The following is a 23,306-nucleotide window of genomic DNA, read 5'->3' on the forward strand; positions in this document are numbered from 1 at the left end:
AAGTAAGTCGTCTCAGAAGTCTTCCAGATCTGAAAAATCTGCATATCAAATCCAGATCTGAAAAACCTGCATATCCAAAAACGTTCAAATGACTTAAAAATAGAGAAAATGAGTGGAAGATTAGATAAATCTACATTTATAGAACACACAAAAATACATATCTAAAATTAATAGATCTACCTTTAAATTAGTGGAAGATAAGTACCATTTGATTAAAAATCTGTAAAAGAGATAGATTAGTAAGAAATACATGAGACAAAACTGAAAAATTCATATAAAGTTTTGGTGTTTTCAAGTCAAAGAGATTAGAGAGAGGTTGGAGAGTTTTAGAATGATGAACATTACATTTTTGTTGCAGCCATTTGAGAGGAGGAGGGAGAATGTGTAAATTTTTCTTTATATAGGGAGACAAAAAATCCAATTAGATTAAATATTTTTTACTGAGACGACTTCCTGGACGACTTACATTTCAGTTGTCTGGTGAAGAAATTAAAACAGACGACTTACATGTAAGTCGTCCAGAAGAGTTTAATATTTTTAGCGGGAAATTAAATATTTTTAGCGGGAAACTAAAATAGAAGACTTTCCAGACGACTTACAAGTAAGTCGTCTGGTTTAAATTATTTAAGCGGGAAAATATTTTTTTTAAAAAATTTTAGGCGGGAATATTTGGACGACTTACATGTAAGTCGTCTGTTTTAATTTCTTCACCAGATGACTGAAATGTAAGTCGTCCGAGTAAATTATTCAACAGACGACTGAAATATAAGTTGTCCACACCCTAAACATAACCCCTAAACTTAATTATCTAATTAAAGACTTCATAAAATCAAATCAAACTTGAAAAGTGTTTACTATACACATAAATAAACACATATAGGTGAAAACTAATTTTTGAAAAAAACATTTTAGTTTTCCAAAATCTAACCCTAACAATACATACAATACTACAACATATGTTTGCCAAACTCCTAAACCAAAGTATTTCATGATTCACTACTTCCACTCATCTATCTTCAAAACAAATCAATTTTATCATATCTTAATTTATATCACTTAAAACTGTTTATAATTACTTGATTTTTATTTTTCACGCATCAAAATATTTTTTTACAAGATTTATAAATTATTTTTAAAATAAACCGGTACCAGACGACTTCCAACATCTCAGACGACTCAGACGATTTACTAGGGCTATATTCGTAAATATGGCTTCTGTTTTTTTGTTTGGTCACAAGGGGCTGAACTGTAATTTCACTAGGTTTTTAGGTTAGTTTTGCATTTGATTCAAGTTTGGTATAAGTTTGGGGTTAAAATCAAGTTGTGGGTTAGTTTTGGCAAAAACCCCATATATATATATATATAACTAGAATGTAATCATATATTTAAAAAATTTATGATAATATCAAAGTTATACATTTATAAAAAAGTAAAATATATGCACAAACGTGAAGTCAAACTATAGTATGTATTATTTTTACTGGTAAAAGATCTGTTTAAGAAAAAGAAATTTAAAACATTAAATAATGGGAAGACCATTGGTGTTACAAATATGTTTCAGATATTCTTAATTTAACTGCTCTTGTTTTGTTTAATTTCAGATCATCATCAACTTCAGCAGATAGTTCTGTTTATTGTCGGTGCTTGTTAATCACCATCATTGCACACAAATAGATATATCTGATTATTTTTGGGATAGTTAAGGCCAAAAGGATCCGTCAGTACAACTACAGATACACGAAATGGGTTCCGTAACCTGATATACACTTGGACATTTAACCTGATACACAGTGAGATCGGTAAAAATAGAATAATTGGGAGTAAAAAATTTGAGTGTAAAATGGGTGTGAAGAGAAATAAATGAACTGGAGTAAACTTTTACTCTAAAAATCTAAAAATAGGGAGAACAAATTTACACTATAAATTCACAAAAAGACAAAAATAGTTACTCTAGTTCAACTTATATATTTTCAGCTTGATTGGAATTACTCAGGTGCAATTTAGCTAATACTTTTTTCACTCCAATAGTTTACTCTAAAAATGATTTACAATTAGTGTTGGGTTGCGGTCATACCCGGCCCTTTTGTTATACCCGTCCCTTTTGACCTGCTAATCCGCAGATTGAGTGATTTTTTTTATTCATAAAATTTGACTCGTTTGACTCGCAAAAAATGTATAAAACATGCACCGCCCCGCTTAAACTTCTAGACTCACATATAATATTAATAATAATAAAATTATTATTTAAAATATTTTTATTAATAGAAATAATAATAAAATCTATTTATAATTAAAATTAAACAATTTTTTTAAATTTTCTTAAAAATAGTTTTTATTAAAAATCTCTTTTTTTTTGCGGGTTAGCCGGTATCCGCAGTTGAAATTTGGCCGACCCGTCCTCTTAGAAAACACTCGACCTGCACCCGCAAATCATTTTTTTTCAAATCACTCAACCCATGCCGCGGGCATGTCAAACGGGGCGAGCCGATAATGATTCAAATTCCCAGCTCTGTTTACAATCTTGTAACATCAACTGTGTCCGTCTTTATGAATAAAAGCCAATAAACCTTCGTCCAGGGCGCTCACGGCAAAGGATCCAGAACCACATAATTAGTGAATCAAGTATCTCAAGAGGATTTAATTTCAAGCAAAGATGTGATTTCTCGGTCAGTAATCATTACCTGGACGGCTTTGGTAACGGTGAGGAAAAGAGTCATGTTATATTACTCCTAAGGTTGAAACTCTTAAAGTCAAATACACACCATGAGGCGCCACGTAAAGAAGACTTCCATGCTAACGTTGGCATTCCATCTGTAATGGAGGCTGAGTGTTTCTTTCAAAAAAAGAAAAGAAAAGAAATGAGTTTGGTGTCGCAAACCAAGATACAGAGAGAAGAGAAATAAACCAAGCGTGTTGCTGAATTAAGGACACCTCACAAATCATAACCGCACTAATAAACTGATGGCATTACATTAGCCAATTATGAGTTGGAATTAAGAAGCTAATGTACTGGGCATGACCAACCAAATGTAGTCAGTCTATCAGCACTTCAGAAGTTATTTATTTATTTATGTGGTTCCATCAAGTCAATAATTAACATTGCACAACAGAAACGCTTGCAGGTATCTGTTCTGTTAAAAAATAAGGGGACAAACGTAAGTAAATACTAGATCTTGACCAAATACGCAACATTCATTGACACAGAACTCTTCATTCTCCTTTATTCTTTTCTGTTATCTGTTTTAAAGTTGTTTAGCTGATAGGAAATTAGTCAAACGATGCATCTATTGTAAGAAAAGATTTTGAGTTGGAAAAATTGCTTGGTTTACAAATCTGTAAAGCGGTTACTATTATGACTTTTCAGAAAGCAAGAGATTTGGAAACAAAAGCTGCAATTGCTTGCAGAGCGACATCTTCAACTAGATCTTGTGTCAAACCCTTTGCTTCAAGGTGCTTCTTCCCAGTCTTGAAGGAGTGATCTCCACCATCGATGACATGCAGCTCAGTCAAAGCTTTCATTTTGTTGCAAACAGCTTGGAGCTTATCCAGTGGACACTTAGGATCTTTGCTACCCTTTTTGATACAAAGAAAAAATACCATTGATGACAATCCATATAGCCATTAGCAATAATCATGTACAAACCCTGGAGAGTAGTTATGTAAAACTTAATATGCATATAAAAGATACCTGCACAAACATCACAGGGATTCCCATTTCCAACAACGTCTCATCTCTAATTGCATCTTTCGTGCCCTAAAGATTAAACAAAACGATGTAAAGATCTCCCTTCCACTTATCAATCAGATAATCACAGGAGAAAAAGAAATGTAGAAACATAACCTTAAGTGGATATCCCAAGCATATTACAGCTGAAACTGGAATATCTTCATCCGCGGCTACCATGCAGCTTACTCTGCAAACGATAAAATCACATTCAACATAAAAAAAAAGGGTTTGTAACAGAACAGAGGATGAGAGAGAAGGAGATATACCTAGAACCCATTGATTTACCTGCCAATATCAAAGGATGACCAGGGAACTTAGCAGCAGTTTCTTTGACAAGATCTAAATGAAATTGAACGAGTTTTTCAGCTTTTGGAGGAACCCCTCTCTTCCCTCCAGCAATATCTACCCAGAAATTTCAAAATTCACACCAAAGTTTCTATCAAGATTCAAGAACACAAATATTATATATAAAAAATTCTAGAATTTTCACTGACAAGGGTAATCAAATGTGATAACTTCAACGGCTGATAAGCTCTTCTTTAGCTTATCCTTCCATCTAAGCCAAAAGAGAAGAAACATTAAGACAATTCTGTGTGTCCAAAGAAGTACACAAACGCGTACCGAATCATCCAGTCGGACGAAGAGGGAGCTCCGGCACCGTGAGCAAATATGACTACCGGCGAAGAATAAGATGAAATCTCTGATTCTTCATCACCGAAACATAACTCTTCAGTTTCCTTTCTTCTTTTATTTGAAGCTTCCATTGATGATGAAACCTGCTTGAAATCTCAGAAGCCCTAAAGAATGGGGAAAATCATTTAATTTTCGCGCGCAATTAAGCGTCTGTTTGAGAGAGTTATAATTGGGCCAACAAATATATAGGCCCAAAAGGCTACAAATATGGAGAGGAATAAATTTTTTATTGTTTATTTAAAATAAATATAAAATAAATGATGTTTTTAAAAAATTGCCTAAAATTAAATAAATAAAGTTAACATAATTTTTGTGGAAAAGGTAAAATTTTGTAAGATAGATGCTGGCAAAATAAATATATTAGATAGATTACTAATGAAAGGAATATTATAGTTTGGTTCATAATTATTTCGGGATTCTAAACCAACCAAGGAAAAAAAAAACTATTTTTATCGATATGTCAGTTTTAGAAAATAATTTCCACGAAAATGGGTCCCGAAGAAAACTTCAAATGATAGTAACACCGTTCATAAGTCTATAAACTATCTCCACACGCAATTAATAAAAGATATTATTACCATTATAGACTTTTGCATAATTTCAACAATGGCCAAGCTCGCCGTTACCGTCACCGTTCTCTTATTCACGTTGGCTCTCTCCGTCGTTGCCTCCAAGCCCGAAAATGAAATCATCGCCGATAGCCATAACACTTTATCTGCCGACTCCGACCCGTTTACTACAAACCCAACCCTTCACGAATCCGGATCACCAGGACCCGAATTAACATCTTCCGATGAGATCACTGTACCGGTCAATTTAATGAATTTCCATCCGATCAATCGTCACTTCCCTAGACGTCCCTTGACTTTCAACCGCCGTCCGTGCCACCACCGTCGACACGGGATGTTTGGACGAGGCCTCCAGATCCCTTACGGCAACGACATGATCATCTCCGGTGAAGAAGAAAAGACGACAGGTCCAGATCCTTCGTTAGACAGCATAGTCGTGGATATTCCGGCGATCAAGATGTTTGTCGGTCCCATCGCGGTGGAGGAGACAAAGCACCATCTCGAGGAGGAGGAGGAGGATGGCTCCAGCATGAAGATTACTGTGACTTTGATGAAGCGCAAAGAAGAAGGAGAAGGTGAAAGAGAGAGTGTGTTCAGGACAAAGATTCGCAAGTTTCTAAACCATTTGGTCTGAACAAGAAGAAGACTCTAGTTTGTCCTTTAAATCTAGTAAAGATACAATAAAGTAAAGCCCCTCTTATATACGGGCTATGTCTTTTTTCTCTGACAGCTTCCATATGAGATGAAGCTGATTTTGTAGTATAATATGTGATTCTGTAAAAGCTTAATCCTATAGTTCAATTAAATTAAATTGATTGCAGAAGCAGACGAAGAATAACTTAAATTACATTAGGCTTTTGGAGTACATATTATGCTTGGTTTCCGCAGTAACCGCCTTGTTGGGAGGTTGATGTCAGCTCAGGGCAAGCTGTGGGGTTGACTTTCTCGGCGGCTCCAACTACATCTGAGCATTTCCATATCGGAGAACCTTTTGTTCCTGTGAATGTAACATTGGAGAAGCACAGGTTGGTGAAAGGTGCATCTTTCAATCCCTGAACCATGCCAGCACGCTCGACTTTGATTCCCCAGACGTTCTTGATCGTTATGCCTTGTACGACAGGGAGAGCCGATGTGTTGAATTTATCATCCGGGTGATCTCCTGTGTTGCCAGAGATCTTAATCCCGGTCCGAACTTTCTCCAGGTGAATCCCCGAGACTGTGATGCCCTGGATGCTTCCTCCTCGGCCAATGTTTGTCTTGATATGAACGCCGATTCCGGAATTGTACAAAGTGATGTTTTCGACCGTGACATTCTGGATTCCGCCAGAGGTTTCGCTTCCGATGGCTATTCCGGCAAATGGGGAAGATCCTGTGATGCGTCGGATGGTGATGTCACGGCTTGGACGGTTGTACGCAATGCCATACTCGTCCCAACCGCTCTTCACTGCAACAAGGTCGTCGCCAGTGGATATGTAGGAGTCTTCTATACACACGTTAGAGCTCGAATCTGTAGCAATGAGTGAGCACACAAGTTGATGATTTGAAACGTAAACAGATGTAAATTAAGTGGAATGGGGACCTGGATCAATCCCATCGGTGTTTGGGGAATCAGTTGGAGCGAGGATGGTAACGTGATGAACTACAACACCACTGTGAGAAAAGAGAGATGCTAATTAGTGATTATCAAAAAAAAGTTCAAGAGATGCTTTTGTTTTAGTGAGAGAAGAGAACCTGCAGTAAACAGGATGGAGAGTCCAGAAAGGGGAGTTCTGAAGAACAACATGAGAGATGAGGATGTCACTTGAATTCTTGAATTCGATGAGACCCGGTCTGGTGAATTTTAAAGTTCCATGTCTCCACATGTTCCACCAAGGTTCTCCAGCACCGTCAATGGTCCCATTTTTGCCTAAGCAAACACACATTAACACAAAAAGATAATCTGATTGCAGGATGATACAAAGTAAACTCGGAAACAAACCTGTAATAACAACATCGGTGAGTCCGTCTCCATGGATAAAGCTAATATACCTTGATCCAGGGCGCTCCCTTCCTCTGCCATAAGAAGGCAAAGGGTCAATCAAAGGCCATTTCTCCGTATCCTGAACAATCAATCAAAACAAGCATTAGGATGTGTATGATAAATAGTTTCAAAATTGCAATTTACTTAAACTCAATCTTCGATCTACAAATATCAAAACATCTGCATATATAATGCATATGAATCTCAAATGCAATCACAGACAGACATTTCCACTGTTCAAAATCATCACATCATATAATCCAAAGCCTAGAACCAAACATTTCGATCTGAATCAATCACCTGAAGGGCTTTGATGACTGCACCATCGGCGAGGTAAAGAGTCATGTGACTGGTGAGGTTGAAGCTCTGAGTCAAATAAACGCCGCGAGGCACGTACAGAAGCGTTCCCTCGCTACTGCTGGCGTTTCGTATCCGATCAATGGCGGCGTTGAAGGCATTGGTGTTCAAGGTGGTGCCGTCACCGACAGCGCCAAAGTCAGAAATCGACAGCATCTGGCTCCTGTGCTTCATCGGAACTATACCGGAGCAAGTGATGGGATCTCCGAGGGAGAGATGGTGAGCGGAGAGCAAAAAGAATACGAAAACAGAGATCGGAAGTCGAGAGATTCCCATTGCTGTGGTTCTACTAATGAGACAGTGAAGCCGCCCTTGTGTGTGTAGAGAGTGAAGGAGAAAAAAGAGTAAAACGGGAGAAAGAGTTCGAAGGAATCTGATCTTAGAGAAACGCCATTAACTGACTCCACCAAGAAATCTGCTGGGAGAGTAATGCCAAAGAGGAAAGCAGAGAAGACAGCTAAATTACGGTTTTGACCTACCTTTCCTAAAATGGTTTTCGAATCTTCGGGTTTTAATATATATTTATTAATGAGAATTCGGCCAAAAAAAACCTCAACTTTGCACGAATTGCCAAAAGAAACATAAACTTTTGGATTGACCAAAAAAACACCAAACTTTCATTGACTTTAGAATTAATTAAGTAAAATTTTATTTTCTATTTTAATTTCAAAATCAATTTTATAAAAAATTTCTTTATTTTTTCAATTTTTTGGAATTTTAAAGATCTTTTTAAGTTTTTAGAAAATTTTGGAAGAGTTTTTATTTTTTAAAAAGAAAAATAAAATTTTATTTTTAATTTCTAAATTAATTTTATAAAAAGCTTCTTTATTTTTTAATTTTTTTGGAATTTTAAAGATCTTATTAAGTTTTTAGAGAATTTTTTATATTTAATATGTACCAAATAAAAGTAAACATGTTAGTAAGTACATTGAAAGTGCCAGTAGTCCAGTAGTAAAATACCTTGTCATTTGACCAATCAACCTGGGTTCGAATCCAGGGGTCTATATATTTTTGAGCGAAAACATTGTTAATTAATTCAAAAGACAACGAAAGTTCGGTGTTTTTTTTTTTTCCAAATTCTCATTTATTAATCATAAATGGGCCCAAATGTTCAAAGCCCATTATAAATGGTCCCGCCAAATGTGCCCTAATTCGTCTCCTCTTTCCCGCTACTTGGTAAGCGTTCTGTGAATCTCTCTACTTGGAAAAATTGGGAAAGATGGCGAGAGAGGAGACTGGAAGCAGAGGAGATGATACGATGATCGATGCACCACAATTCACCAACTCAAAACCAGAAGAATTCTTCAATGTTCATTACCTCCGAATTTACTACGGCAAGTTTGCAATGATCTTCTTCGCAAAATCTGATCGCTCTCAAGTAATGCTTATTTAATTATTTGAATGCAGGAAATCTATTTCCTTACAATGATATTCACAAATGGCTTTCTTACGGACACGGTATGTGCTTGTGCTTTCTTTCTCTTACACTTACTTGAAAGCCATACTAATACTAATAATAACACCATGCTGATGCTGGCTGTAATAGATGGGAAACATCCTGGTTGCGATGATTACTACTTTGGGCGAAGAGAGTTCTCTTTTACCCTCGAGAACGATGTTTATCTGCGCTACAAGTCCTTCAAGTCTGCTTCAGCTTTGGAACACGCTATCAAATCCTGTTTTCCTTACAAGATTGATATTGGCGCTGTCTATAGCGTTGATGTGAGCCCCCCTTCTTCTTCTTATTCTTCATCAGCTGTGTGCTTTTAGAAACCATTTTTGATTTGAGTTTTCTTTTTCTCTTGCAGCCTGACAAGAGGCATGCCTATTCTCAAACTGGTACCAATGTGTTCACTCCAGTGGAGAGGGAGTTGGTCTTTGATATCGTCAGTTTTCAATTTTCTTCTCTAAAGAAATTTTCTTGTTTTTGATGTTTATTGTTTTGTATTTTGACTCGAATTGTATTGTGTGTTTTTTCTCAGGATATAACAGATTATGACGACGTTAGATACTGTTGCTCTGGAGCCGATGTTTGCTCCAAATGTTGGCCTTTGATGACTGTTGCTATCAAAGTCATTCATACTTCCCTCAAAGGTATCATATATATAGATGATACAACTTCCATTTGTTTATTGTTCCTGAGATTTTTCCATCTCCTATGAGCTTGCTATCTTTCTATACCCTATTCAATTGTTTAGAACTTCACTGATGGTGTTTGGCAATGTGGAACACTGTATGTATTGGACGAACATCTGGCAACTCATTTTTTTTTAATTTATTTGGGCTTTGCCAATTTGCAGAGGATTTTGGTTTCAAACACATTCTCTGGGTCTTCAGTGGACGCCGTGGAGTTCACTGTTGGGTTTGTGATCCTAAAGCTCGCAGGTAAAAACAATATCTACTGAACGCTCATTTGTTATGAACCAGTTTCTTCACATTATCAAATCCTGCAGGATGACTAATGAACAAAGGTCAGCAGTTGCTGAATACTTCCGTGTTTATAAGGTTGCTTTCTCAAGATCTATCTAAATTGCTGGTTTTGTTTTTGTGAAATTCTCTTTTAAAGTTTAATTACTGTTTTTTAATGTTACAACAGGGAAATGAGAACAATGCACGAAAAGTCGCTCTTATGGGTTATTCTCTTCATCCCTTCCTTGCGTAAGTGTTCCTCCTCCTCCATCACACCTTTCTGATTTCAATATCCTTTCTAATTTCATCCGGGCCCTTTTTTACAGGATATCGTATGTGGATTTCCTCAAGGGTTTCTTTGAGGGTGAGTTGCAAGAAAATCAAAGTATATTCTCTACCAAAGACAAGTATGACAAGATACTTGAGTTGATTTCAGATGAAGGTACGGAAAGTGTCATGATATATCTTTGTCAGCTTACACGTGGTGGCCCTAGCCTCATTTTGGTGACTTACCAGAATGGTCATGACAGATATTCAATCAGAGCTGAGAGAAAAATGGGAGAAATCTGCTAATAGATCATCTCTATCAGAAGAAGCCATCAGCCTTGTTAGGTGGGAGCAGCTTAAAAACACCCTCCAATCCAAGAAACACAAGGTTTGTATTGCTGTTGTGAAATGTTTACTTGTATTTCGCTCAATGAACTTGAATCCCCTTATATCTGTTCATTATCTTCCATCTGGTATCCAATGTTTCAGGCTCCAACACTGCGTATGTGCGTAGAAGAGATAGTCTTCACCTTTACGTATCCTCGAATTGATTTGGAGGTTTGTTATAATATATGCTTCAGTTTTATTAAGCCTCCCTGATATTTATGAGATGAGAGTTCCTACATGTATAGCAACTGACAAGTTAAAGTTGAAGTTGTAATGGTTACTTGTTTAATTACAGGTCTCAAAACAAATGAACCATTTACTTAAAGCACCTTTCTGTGTCCATCCAAAAACAGGTCCCTTCCGTTTGATTCTTGAATATATTATGTTAATCACACCAATTGATACACAGAGTCATGTTACATATACCTTAAAGAAGAAATGTCTTGTGAATTTTCAGGTCGTGTATGTGTTCCTATCGACCCAAATAACTGCGACGAGTTTGATCCATTGGCAGTTCCAACACTTTCACAGGTACTAAAATAATAGACAAAATATGATACGTTAAAGAGGTGTATGGAAACTGAATTAGATCATCACAATTCACTAATATACTTCAATTCGTTTTATGATTGACAGCTAATAGAAGAAATCAACTCAGGAGGCTCCAAAATGGATGTGGATGATGATGATGATGATGATGGTACGTTCTTAATTACAATCACTGTTCGGATTAGCCTTTACTAGCTAGCATAAATAACTTCTGTTGTATTTTTTAACACCTGCCAGATACAGATACAAGCTTACTTGGGAAATCAATCAAGTTCTTTAGATCTTCATTCCTAGAACCCTTACTAAAATCGTGCAAGGTAGATCCCTCATTTATCTAAATTCTCCCCCATGATTATATCCCAAAATATTCAGAAAGGCTTTGATGCATCTGTTGGAAGAGTGATATTGATATGTTTAATGAATTGCCTGCAGGAAGAAATAGAGAATTCATACAAAACCAAAATTGGCAAATCTAAAGATTCATTCAGCTGGTAACTCTGATGTATTGAGTTTACTTCGGTCGTTAACAATCCGGTTATTTGGTCTAAGTTTCGCTTTCTATCAGTTTAGTTTGTAATGAACGGTCTTCATTAAGCTTTAGAATCTATCAGGAGAGTAGTATATCTCGTTGTTCAAAAAAAAAAAAAAAAAGAGTAGTATATCTCTTGTTGTTACGTTTCCTAAGAAAATAATAGCTTATTGATGTGATTGAAGGTAAGACTAGTTTCCCCGCTACCACCTGCAAACACAGTTTTTGCGGTTGGTAGCGTTTGTTGGCGTTTTGCAACAATCACTCAAACCGCTCTAAACTGGTATAAACCTCATAAATTCAAAAGTTGGTTACAGCTAGCGTTTGCGGTTGTTGGCGTTTTGCAACAATCACTCAAACCGTTCTAAACCTCGTAAATTCAAAAGTTGGTTCCAGCTAGCGTTTGTGTTTGCGGGAGGATAATTTTTTTAAACAATATAAATACAAAAATAAAAATATTCAATAAAAAATTTTAAATTGAAATTATAAAAATACTAAAATATATTTATTATATTTTAAAATATTATAAAAATAAAAATATTTTCTATAATTTTTAAAATTTTAAAACTATAACTTTCTAAATATAATTTTTATATTTATTATAATATTAGGATTTTTGATATTTTTATAATTATATAAAATGTAAATACTATTAATTTATTATTTAGTTGCGGCTGCATTTAGTAGTTAACTAGTCATAAGTATTTCGCAAACGCACCAATTTTTAACTGCATAACCAGTCGTATAAATCTCTTAAAACCAGTAGAAACCGCAACAACCCACATCTACAAACTTCCGCGGCCGCAACCGTAGCCGATGCGTTTCAACCGGTCAGGCCAAAGTTTATTTATATGGTTATGAATTACACAAAAAGATTTTACATTAATGATTAAAGATGGTTAAGGTGACGAATGTTAAAAGGTGTAGCCACAGTTTGGTCCCCATCAAGAAGTGCTTTCGCAACGATGAGATTGGCAGCTTCGGTTGGGTGGTACGCGTCCCAAAACACAAACTCTGACCGCTCCTCACAGGCCGCTTCGCTTGAGTTCTGGTTCGGTCCCTTGAAGCAAGTAAAGGGTGGGAAGTAGCCCCCACAACAAGGCTTGTCCGCGTTCTCTAACCCTTCCAAACCAAAACATTTCAGTAGGAGTCTTAATAAAACAAAAACATTTCGTTACTACACAACTAAAGTCTTACCAAATTGACGATAGTTCAAAATCAGTTTCAAGAAGAGGTCGTAAGAGTTGGCGTAGACAAATGTAGTGTTGTGATATCCTAACTCATTATTCAATGTCCTGAGAGAATGTCTAAGCTTCATGTTATAGCCACGGACGATTTGGTTGACTTGGTCAGAGCATTTTCCAGCTGGTATCAAGTTCAAGGCACGAGCAAATGGTATGCAACCGAGTGGTCCCACTCCGACCACCACGAACTTTCTTGCTCCTAATTCATGCAAACGCTGCGAACACACGGGACTTGGCACAGTTAATATGACTTAGATCGTGGCGTTCTGCATTTGGTTTTTCAAGTTGACAAAAATATTTGTAAAAAGTAGAATAAGTAAAAATATTTTAAACTTCACGCAAACAGAAAATTTTGGTCTGACACCATTGAATTCTTTATATAACTTTACTACGAATTAACTAGTGGACGCAAGTGGTAACAGAAGACAATAATTGCTTGACACTTCATGCATTATGTATCTACACAAAGTACTATCTTTTACTACCTTAAGGTGTGTGGTTAAATGAAAGACCATGGAGTCTTGTAAGACACCAATGGGGAGCTTGTCTTGAGAGAAGAAAGGTATAGATGGTTGGATGTAATTTAATATATCATTGGACCCAATTGTGATTGTGAACATTGACTTCTTCAACATCTCTTTCGTACCATTTTCACCAATCATTCTTACCATATAGTCTCTACTTTTCTCAAAATAACTCACTTGTTCTCTCAGCGGAACCCTCCCTATCTGTCAGAAACCAAAAGGTTTGTTGTTCTCAACAGTCACTATATCTATAGTTACATATTATGTCTGTTATTTTCTATGTAAATTGAGTATTAAATAATAGTATTGTATTTATTATGGATTATAACTCGACACTTTAAAACGACATTTGAACTACTGTATATGGGGAGCTTACGAACAAAAGACCGTTGTCGTCAAAGATTCCGGCCGAACCAGAAGCATAATTGATCCCACTGTGAATTGTGTTAACCTCAGTGTTTGGTTCAAGATAAGGAGTTGGTGCTGATTTTGCTCCCAAGGCTTCACCTGTTAAAAAAAAAAAATCAGTGATCAGCACGTGTACGTAAGACAATTCAGATTTATAATATGAAACTTCGAATATGAAGTTTTTTACTCTCCAAATTTTTTTTTCAAAACTTCAAATTTGAAGTTTTGAAGTGAAACTCTATATTTGAAGTTTCACTACTAAAAACTTCAAATTTGAAGTTTCATATTTTTTATTTGTATTTTAATCCCTACAATCACACATCACCTTTATGATTCATAAATATTTTTTTGTTTATTGTTTTAATTCTTAAAAAAATTATATCTCATAATATTTTAAATTTGTTTACAGAATTTCAATTTTATACATAAAACTAAATAAAAATTTAAAATAAGATTTAAAATATTTTAAACTAGATTTAGACAACAATAATATACAAAAGAAACTTAACAAAATTTTTTTTTAAGAATTACACGAAGACATAATTATTACACAAATTTAAATATTATAACAACACTAGTAGTCAGGTAAGTTTGATCCGAAACCTTCAAAATTTTCAATTTTTTTCCAATTTTTTTGTGTAACTGAAGATGGTTGTTGTTGTTGTTGTTTTTGATGTCTTTTTCGTACAAATATTTCTTATTCATATCGAATATATTCACGAGTATTATTTTTTTGTTCAGATATAATGTATTTACAAGTATCAATATCACTCGATTTTAACAAATTTTAGTTCGTAATCTATAAAGTAAAAATGAGGAGAGCCATTTTTACTTCGAAATGCACTAATAGATTATATATGCATTACGAAAATCATTTTATGAGATAATATGGTATTTTTTTTTGAAGTTTAATATTGATTAAATTATTTTATTAAAAAAATTATATTTTAATAGAATATTTTATTAATTAATATTGTTGTAATATGTGTTATATTTACAAAAGTTTTATAAATTTAAATTACTTATGACAAATATAAGGACCATATTATAAAATACAAATAGTTTTGAAGCTGAGTTTGAAGTTTTGCTTTTGGAAAAAAATACCTTTAAACTTCAAATATAAAGTTTTGGAAACTTCAAAATAGAGTTTGTTTTTGGAGACGCTCTTAGTATCATCTAAATTTTCAAAAGCCAACGTTAAGTGATTCAAGAGACAACCACTTCAAAAGCATATTGTAATAAGTTAGTACTCCATGAATGAATGTTAGTCGCATTTATGGAATTAGCCTTTTTTAATCTTCCGACGTTGCACACTTTTACATTACTACTGTTTTCAATTCGTCGGTCTAAGTACTCGATGCTCACTTTACATGCTATAAAACGAGTCAACTTATCTATCAATTATTGACTTTTAAGTGTGTTTGTAAACTGTTGACAAAAAAAAAAAAGTGTGTTTGTAAACTACGAGGGTTCTGTTATATTAAATTGTTCTACCTAACCTTTACATCAAATTTATATCTAATCAATGTACTAACCATTTTTTAATATTTTCTCCAGTTTCACAATAAATGTTGTTTTACTATAAATATTTTGCTTAAGAAAGATTATGTTGTTATCCAAAAAAAAAGAAAATATTGTCGTTTTATGATTGTAAATATTAGAGTACTCTTTCCGTTTTATATTAAGTGTCATTGTAAAAAAAAAAATTTGTTACAAAATAAGTGTCGTTTTAGCATTTCAATGCAGAATTTATTAACTTTATTTTCCAGTTTATTTTTTGTATTAGTTGAAATATGGTTAGGTATATGAGTAATGATGTTTTTATATAGAAAATATGCAAAATTAGCTATTTTTTAATCTGTATGCACAAATCTAAAGTGACACTTAATACTTCATCCGTTTCGAATTAGAAGTCGTTTTAGAGCAAAATTTTTGTTTCAAAATTAGTGTCGTTTTATGATTTCAATGCAAAATTTATTGACTTTTTATTCAAATCTATTTTTCTATTGGTTGAAATATGGTTAGGTGTATTGGTAATGATGTTTTTATCTAGTAAATAGATAAACTTAAATGTTTTATTAATCTGTGTGTCGAATTATAGAACGACAAGTAAAATGAAACGGAGGAAGTATGAAACAGAAGGAGAGTATAATTTATTTCCACTTTAAACTAGCATAAAAATGCCACATATAACATAAGTTCAATAATCAATTCAATATTTTTAAATTAATATAAAAGAGTATTTTTGTTAATTCATTTAAAACATAGATAAAATATTAATGAATTAATATAGAGACATACCTACAATATCAGAAATGGTCCGACCATTAGTGAATCTTCCGGTGGGTTGGCCATTAGAAGGTCTGAAGTCGATGCCGTAGGGAGAAGAATCAGCTTTTGACAATGTGAAGAGATAATTGTTGTTTCCAACATCTACCAGTGAGTCTCCAAATATGAAATTTGTGAAAGACTGATCAGTAGCCTGAAGATGTGATACCCAAAGAAGAAGAGTGAGATTGAAAAGCTTGCGAGGAAAACTACATGTGATCTCCATTTTATTTCTTTTTTACGTTGGTCGAATCTTTGCCAATATACAGATATATACGGTTTTGGTTAAATAAAGTTAGGACTTTTGAACCATTCTTCTTGCTTACGTATGTAACATTAGGACTTGTTCAAAAGATTGCACATGGTTTTTCTACGTATCCTATTACTTAATTTGTTGGTCAAGTAACACAACATTGATTTCGCTTGGGTCTTGAGTGCATATGCATAATTAAGACTATGATTATCGGTAAAACCCCAGATGGGTTCCTTAAGAAATTTTTTTTTTCCTTTTTGTTTTCTTAAAAAAAATAAAAAAATAAAAAATAATTGCAGGCCGCCACGTGTCGGTGGGACCCGCAAACAGTGCAAAAACTTCTCAAAGACCGATCCTTATTTCGTGATTTTGAGGACTGTTTTAAATTTTTTTTGTAGGATCCACGCGTCTGTGGGGCCCACAAACAGTTCAAAAACCTCATTTAGAGACAATCGATATTTATGCTCTAACTATTGAAATTTCATAAAGTTACTGCAAAGCTTAAGAATAATACGAGGTATAATACGTTAACATGATGAATCTATAATAGGACAGCAAACTATAGGCTGGGCTGCCATTTAGATGGACTGGTTAATATACAAAGACAACGATGTTGCAGTTTTATTAATTGCACATGTGATGTATCGACCACACATATGATAATTCTTCATATTTCGCGGATGCGCATTTGTTTTTTTTTAATGCCTACATTAAGTATCAATTTGGGTCAACAGTTTAATAAGACATAAAAAACAAAGAACCACATTTTAAGAACACGAACCGAAAAAATAATAATACGATGCTTCTTAACTCATCCACGTGATAGACTAATTTAATTTTAATTCTCTATTATCACTCATTTTCTCTAATAAAATATTACAATTATACTAGATTAAACCCTATGTATGTTCTAAATTTTTAATTTAGTTTAATAAACTCTATAAAGAATTTAAGAATAATAAATGTAAGCATATTACTTGATAAAAAGCAAAAGGATATTATTATTATTTTGCTATTTACTTTTTATAGTTTGACTAACTGCATTTAAATTTTATAAAATTATTTTTTAATGTTTATTATATTTATTCTTAATTTTATATATTTTTATTATTTATCAGACAATTAGCACTTGAAAAATATACAATTAGGGTAGAACATTACTTCATTTGAAAATATTTTAATGTAACTGGAGAATGAAACATTTTTACTTTTTCCTAAATATGTCTTATAAATCATTAATTGTAAAATTTATTTATTTTAATCAGAGATAAATCAAATAATTATTTTTAGCTATTGTTTATTAATTCTATAAGTGGATATTTTTTATTTTGACCAAAAGGGGATATCTTTTATAGATATGTCTTCTGTCTTATTTTACCAAATATGTTAAAATTTAATCATAAATGTTTTTAAAATATGTTAAAAATCTGATTGATGGATTTGATATATATATATTACTACTAAGTAACATCAAACTGTATATAATAATATGTATATTGTATAATTAATACTTAATATGTTGAGATTTTCTTAAAAATACAAAATATAGTTTGGTAAGTATATTTATATATTTTCACAAAAATGGTAGATGTATAGATGATATGTATATTCAAATAGAATAACTGTTTAAACAGAATTACCCTGAATTCAATTTGATTATATAAGTTAAATTATTATGTTAGTAAATTAAATTATTATGTTATTCATTCAAACTACCAATCTTGTCTATGTTTTTTTTTCTAAATTATTAGAAAACTAAGAAAAAATTGTAATAAAAAAATATTTTGGCATTTTTTTTAACATTTGGTTTTAGACTTTTAGTATAAGATAAAATAAAATATAGTTAACTACAGTTTCTTCAGTACTTTCAGACCCTCAAAAGTCTTTTAAACCATAAATTAATATGTTACATTCCAAGTAATAAACATACTGTGAAGAATTATAATGAACATTAAATTAGTTAATTTAGGTTTTGCCCACCCAAAAAGGATGCAACCTCCACCAAATTTCATCATTTTGGACAGCAAAATATGTTAAATGAACAATAAATTTATATATCCGTCTCTGCTATAACTATCCTCTCTCTCACAAACATATCATTAATTTATATAACTCTCTCTCACAAAAATATCCACAAAATTCAAATCAAAACCATTTTTTCATTACCACCACACATCATGGCCATTGCACAGTGGCTCAACCAAACCATAGGCTTCTTCGTCTTCTTTTTCCTTGACATTTTTGATTACTTGTTTTGTTTCATTTACAAAACGTTAGATTTATTCTTCGAATACGAATGGAAACCTTGTTATTGCTCGTTTCCACTCGAGGCACAAGCCAAGACCAGGAAAATCATCGTGTCCGAACGAGGAGATTACTCAAATGTTGTGTCTATGACAAGAACTAAGATCCATTTCGATGAGATCTCAGACACGCTTTACTCACGCGGTCCTTCGCTTCTAATGAGGCTCTCTAAGCTCGTGAGCTCCGTGAAATTCTTCAATTATACGGGTTTGATCATGAGACACAATGTGCTGGACTCTTGTGATAATACTGATGACTCTAAGAAGAAGACTAGAAGTGGTAGCAAAAAGAGAATGACTTTGAATTCTACGGTCGTTGAGAAATTACCAACAACGCCAAGATGGTCTGATTGTCATTGCAGCTTTTGCACTTCATGGCTTTCTCCTTCCAACAAAGATTCTCTATATGTCAAAGTTCAACAACCTAAAGGTAAATATTATATCCATTATTTCCAAATTCATACATTGAATTCTTGGTTACCTTAAATTCTGGTGAGATGAAAGTTGGTTCATTGTAACAAAAATAGTAACATGAGACAACAAAAGTCACCATTTACATAAAAGTAAAACATAATTCCTTTATTTTATATTCAGTGATACTTTTACACAATTCACATTAGTTCTTTGTCAAGACAACAATAAGAAACTAAATATTTATTGTAAAGTCAAATATGGAAAACAACAAATATTTTGTAATTCACAAAAAGTAAAACTTTGTTTAAAAGAAAAACAAAGTTTTTGACTAAGACATCAATTAATATGAGTATTTTACGAGAACAGTGTACTTCCAAGAATTATAGCATTGATCGCCGTTTAGCATATTAATCATATGAACAAAAGGGTTATGCCTTGTTTTGAGTCTGATAGGAACAACTTCTTGTCGCATCATCCCACAAACTAGAAGCTTTCTTAATTATTTTGGGGAATATATATGTGCAGATAATAAGAAGGCACGAGACAACGTTGTATTCATACATGGTTTCTTATCTTCATCATCCTTTTGGTCAGAGACTCTCTTCCCAAACTTTTCTGATACAGCCAAATCGAATTATAGGCTCATCGCAGTAGATCTTTTGGGTTATGGAAGAAGTCCAAAGCCAAACGACTCGTTGTATACATTAAGAGAACATTTAGAGATGATTGAGAAATCAGTGATCTCTCAGTATAAACTGAAAAAGTTTCACGTAGTGGCTCACTCTTTAGGCTGCGTTTTGGCTCTTGCGCTCGCTGTTAAACACCCTGGAGCTATAAAGTCCCTCACTCTCTTGGCTCCTGTAAGTCAATGATACATACCTTCTAACCATTCTATATTTTTAGAAAACAAGTGATCATGAGTAGAAATGTCTTAAATCGTTTATATATCAGCCCACGTTTCCCTTCTCTTTCGATATGAAATTTTTAGACAAGTATTTCCGGTTTAAGAAATGTAGTCACCAAATTGAACATGAATCTACTTTTGTGTTCTATGATTTTGCTCCCTTTCCAAATATATCTTTTAATTTAGAAATTGGTAATTTATAGGAGTTTTATGATATACTACGTGTTTTTGTTAGTGGTTGGGGTTTCCTGTTTTAGAAAGTACATCAACCAAACAAAAAATGATTAGTTTTGGTAAAAATTCGTTTTGATCAATATAAACTTTGTTTTCTTAACTTAATTATGAAGGCCTCATGGTACTAACTATATAGAATATTTTGGTAAACTAAATGAAGTCATATAAAATTGGCAGCCATATTACAAGGTGCCAAAGGGAGTACAAGCAGCACAATACGTGATGAGGAAAGTAGCTCCAAAGAACGTTTGGCCACCGATGCAGTTTGGTGCATCGCTAATTAGCTGGTATGAGCACCTTGGCCGCACCGTTTGCCTTGTACTCTGCAAAAGCCATCGCTTGGTTGATTCCCTCACTCGCCTCCTCACCTTAAACAGGTACATATTTAAGATGAGTTCTTTATGTTTATCTTTACGTTTGCGTTTTGATTTTTTTTGTCAAACTACGTTTGCGTTTTGATATGTTCTAATATTTACAAGAAAAAAAAACAAAAACGCAAGCGTGTAAGAAGAAATAATCGTAGCCTTAGTGATCAGACGATAGATCGAAGGTTTACGTCCACAAACTTTTTGTTGAAAATTAAGTAACAAGATTTGACCTGAAGTTCACGGTTCACAAGATTAGGGGAACACCGAAATGTCTAAAAGTCAAATAAGTTTTAATGAACCAACTACTCGTCTACTTATATTATCTTGAATTTGACGTTTTGTAATTGTTATACAAAATTTCTAATAATAAGAAGTTGAGTGGTTCACTTTAGTAAATTTTACATAAAAATATGGTACCATATATTAGGAAATGCGAGAATGCAACCTAATAGGTTTATGTATTAGAAAAAAAAGAAAAAAATTGTCTTACGACAGAAAACGACTTACCGTGTCTCCTCCACTATTTGGCCCCATTAACTGACGTTTTGAATTTGTACTATAAATATGTACTTGGTGTTTTGTCTGCACATGCAGAAATAATTTGTTTTTTTAGATATTTTATTGATAAATGTACTATTAAACTTAAAGATCAAAATTTTGAAGTCAAACATTAAATTTATAATATTTTTATGAACTTTTTAATTTTTATTTTTTATTAATTTAAAAATATTATTTTCGATAACAATGTCAATATCTTATTATTTTAAAATAAGTTATTATCTTAAAAAATTTTTTGTTATATATATATAATTGCTAATACAAAGTGATGTTATTAAACAAAATTATTAAAATTACCAAAACCTACAAAATCTCAAAATAAATCAAAAGCAAAAAATAAATGTTCAACCTAACCCAACTTTGCATATTATATTAATCAAAGTAAATAAAATCATTGAATTGTATATTATATTGTGAATACCTCCATAATAACTGAATACACACTCAAACAAATTAACAAATAAAACATTAATATATAATGTATAAGATAAGAACTTTTGTTATCTATTTTTATATTCAATTCTAAATGCTATAATAGAGGAAAAAATTTGCTATAGTCAATCTCTATTTCTCATTTAAAATAGAGACATGCTATTTTTTTCTAATATAGATATTAAAATAGTATTTTTAGTATAAAAACATATTTTTTTTAATTTTCAAAATGGTCTTTTAACTTTCAAACTTTAATAATTATAACTAAAATAAATAATTTGAAAAATACAATTTTTTATAAAAATAGAATCACATTTTTTTACGTTATAGTCTTTTAAAAAAATTGTAATTTAAACAAAGTTATAATTTTCTGAAATTCTTCAAAAACATAAAAATAATTAGAGTTAATTCTAAATTAATATTTTGAAAATATTCTCTTTTGGAGACAGATATTTTTAAAAGATAATATTTTTAAAAGCTAATATTTTTAAAAGATAATTCCATTCCCAATAAAAAAAATATTTAGAAAAATCATGAATAGCAAGCAAATATAAATAAAATTATTGTTATTACTTATATACCACTTTTAGTATTTTAATAATAAAATAAATTTAATAATTTAGGAAAAAATATTCCATGACATATTACGCTTACAAACAAATATCAATCATTTTTTGATATTCTTATAAACCTATTTTTTAATATTTTAGTGTAATCATAAATCTAATTATTATAAAATTAGTGAATAAGAAACAAAAATGTAGATAAACACAAAATAAATACATGAAATTATCTTTTCTTTTTTTCAAAAACCTTTTCCGTTTATTGTTTTGAGATAATTTTATAATATTAATTTGTAATCAGATAAATAATGAATTATATTTTAATTATAGTTAATTTAAAATTATTTATTAAAAGTAATGACTCAACCCTAAAATCATGGATAATGTGACAAATAAGCAAATTGACTTCTCAAATAATAGTATAGATCATCAAGACTATACAATATAAAATGAGATACAAAAAATATTAAGTTAAAAAGAATTTAAATTATAAAATCCAGATTAGTTTGTCTCTGTTAAAAAACAACATTTAGATGAACTTCAAAAAAATATAGTATAGTTTTATTTTTTTAGCTCATTTGAAATTTTTATAACAAGATACATTTTGTATCATTATAATATATGATAATTTTTTATGTTTTTTTTAAACTAATTTAAATAGTTTCTTCCACTATATGTAAGCATATACATAAACAATATATACCTACAATTTTTTCAAAAAAAAAACAATATATACCTACAAATAAAACTAAATAAAAATATATATACCTACAAATTTAAATAAGCTAAATTAAACTATCTTTTGCAGGATGCGAACGTATTTGATAGAAGGATTTTTATGTCACACGCACAACGGGTCGTGGCACACATTACACAATATCATATTCGGATCAGGAGGCAAGCTCGATTCGTATCTGGACTATGTCCGTGACCACGTGGACTGTGACATCACCATCTTCCACGGTCGCAAGGACGAGGTTATTCCTGTGGAGTGCAGCTACAGCGTCAAGACCAGAGTGCCACGTGCCACTGTCCACGTCATTCCTGATAAAGACCACATCACCATTGTCGTCGGCAGACAAAAGGAGTTTGCTCGAGAGCTTGAGCTTATTTGGCAAAAATCCAAAACTATTTATAAGTGAATGTATATATATATATATATTGTTGTAAAAGAATGGAGAATTGTTTCTGTGTATTATTAATGAGTACTAGAGGTTCTTTATATAAGGATTACAAAGTATAGGAAAAATGAAATTATCCAAAACC

General features: G+C 32.5%; 6 protein-coding genes across 6 annotated transcripts; 3 read left to right on the forward strand and 3 right to left on the reverse strand.

The window, feature by feature from the left end:
* Positions 1-3,279: 3,279 nt before the first annotated feature.
* LOC106300423 (KAT8 regulatory NSL complex subunit 3) lies at positions 3,280-4,624 on the reverse strand. Its single transcript, XM_013736559.1, has 6 exons — positions 4,349-4,624; positions 4,222-4,283; positions 3,994-4,129; positions 3,842-3,914; positions 3,689-3,754; positions 3,280-3,573 (listed from the first exon to the last, which is right to left on the reverse strand). Exons 1-6 carry the CDS (start codon positions 4,489-4,491, stop codon positions 3,361-3,363), a joined length of 693 nt encoding a protein of 230 aa, XP_013592013.1. The 5' UTR covers positions 4,492-4,624; the 3' UTR covers positions 3,280-3,360.
* A 314-nt stretch (positions 4,625-4,938) lies between these two features.
* Positions 4,939-5,809, forward strand: LOC106300426. Its single transcript, XM_013736561.1, has one exon. It carries the CDS (start codon positions 5,027-5,029, stop codon positions 5,621-5,623), a length of 597 nt encoding a protein of 198 aa, XP_013592015.1. The 5' UTR covers positions 4,939-5,026; the 3' UTR covers positions 5,624-5,809.
* LOC106300425 (probable polygalacturonase) lies at positions 5,762-7,839 on the reverse strand. The gene is made up of 5 exons (XM_013736560.1): positions 7,310-7,839; positions 6,968-7,088; positions 6,721-6,895; positions 6,569-6,639; positions 5,762-6,496 (listed from the first exon to the last, which is right to left on the reverse strand). Exons 1-5 carry the CDS (start codon positions 7,640-7,642, stop codon positions 5,859-5,861), a joined length of 1,338 nt encoding a protein of 445 aa, XP_013592014.1. The 5' UTR covers positions 7,643-7,839; the 3' UTR covers positions 5,762-5,858.
* A 702-nt stretch (positions 7,840-8,541) lies between these two features.
* Positions 8,542-11,632, forward strand: LOC106298889 (DNA primase small subunit). Its single transcript, XM_013735018.1, has 16 exons — positions 8,542-8,700; positions 8,774-8,824; positions 8,913-9,088; positions 9,175-9,252; positions 9,349-9,460; positions 9,667-9,751; positions 9,820-9,871; positions 9,963-10,024; positions 10,102-10,217; positions 10,306-10,430; positions 10,532-10,600; positions 10,725-10,782; positions 10,887-10,960; positions 11,066-11,129; positions 11,216-11,295; positions 11,411-11,632. The coding sequence occupies exons 1-16, from the start codon at positions 8,586-8,588 to the stop codon at positions 11,471-11,473; spliced, it is 1,380 nt and encodes a 459-aa protein (XP_013590472.1). The 5' UTR covers positions 8,542-8,585; the 3' UTR covers positions 11,474-11,632.
* Positions 11,633-12,291: 659 nt separating this feature from the next.
* LOC106299400 (GDSL esterase/lipase At5g41890) lies at positions 12,292-16,243 on the reverse strand. The gene is made up of 5 exons (XM_013735492.1): positions 15,985-16,243; positions 13,652-13,782; positions 13,237-13,479; positions 12,705-12,966; positions 12,292-12,629 (listed from the first exon to the last, which is right to left on the reverse strand). Exons 1-5 carry the CDS (start codon positions 16,235-16,237, stop codon positions 12,397-12,399), a joined length of 1,122 nt encoding a protein of 373 aa, XP_013590946.1. The 5' UTR covers positions 16,238-16,243; the 3' UTR covers positions 12,292-12,396.
* A 2,144-nt stretch (positions 16,244-18,387) lies between these two features.
* LOC106297636 lies at positions 18,388-23,182 on the forward strand. The gene is made up of 4 exons (XM_013733840.1): positions 18,388-18,997; positions 19,507-19,841; positions 20,297-20,496; positions 22,849-23,182. The coding sequence occupies exons 1-4, from the start codon at positions 18,442-18,444 to the stop codon at positions 23,180-23,182; spliced, it is 1,425 nt and encodes a 474-aa protein (XP_013589294.1). The 5' UTR covers positions 18,388-18,441.
* The last annotated feature ends 124 nt before the right edge of the window (positions 23,183-23,306 follow it).

Source organism: Brassica oleracea, chromosome C6 (assembly GCF_000695525.1).
Source record: "Brassica oleracea var. oleracea cultivar TO1000 chromosome C6, BOL, whole genome shotgun sequence".
In the NCBI taxonomy this organism is placed as follows: Eukaryota; Viridiplantae; Streptophyta; class Magnoliopsida; order Brassicales; family Brassicaceae; genus Brassica; species Brassica oleracea.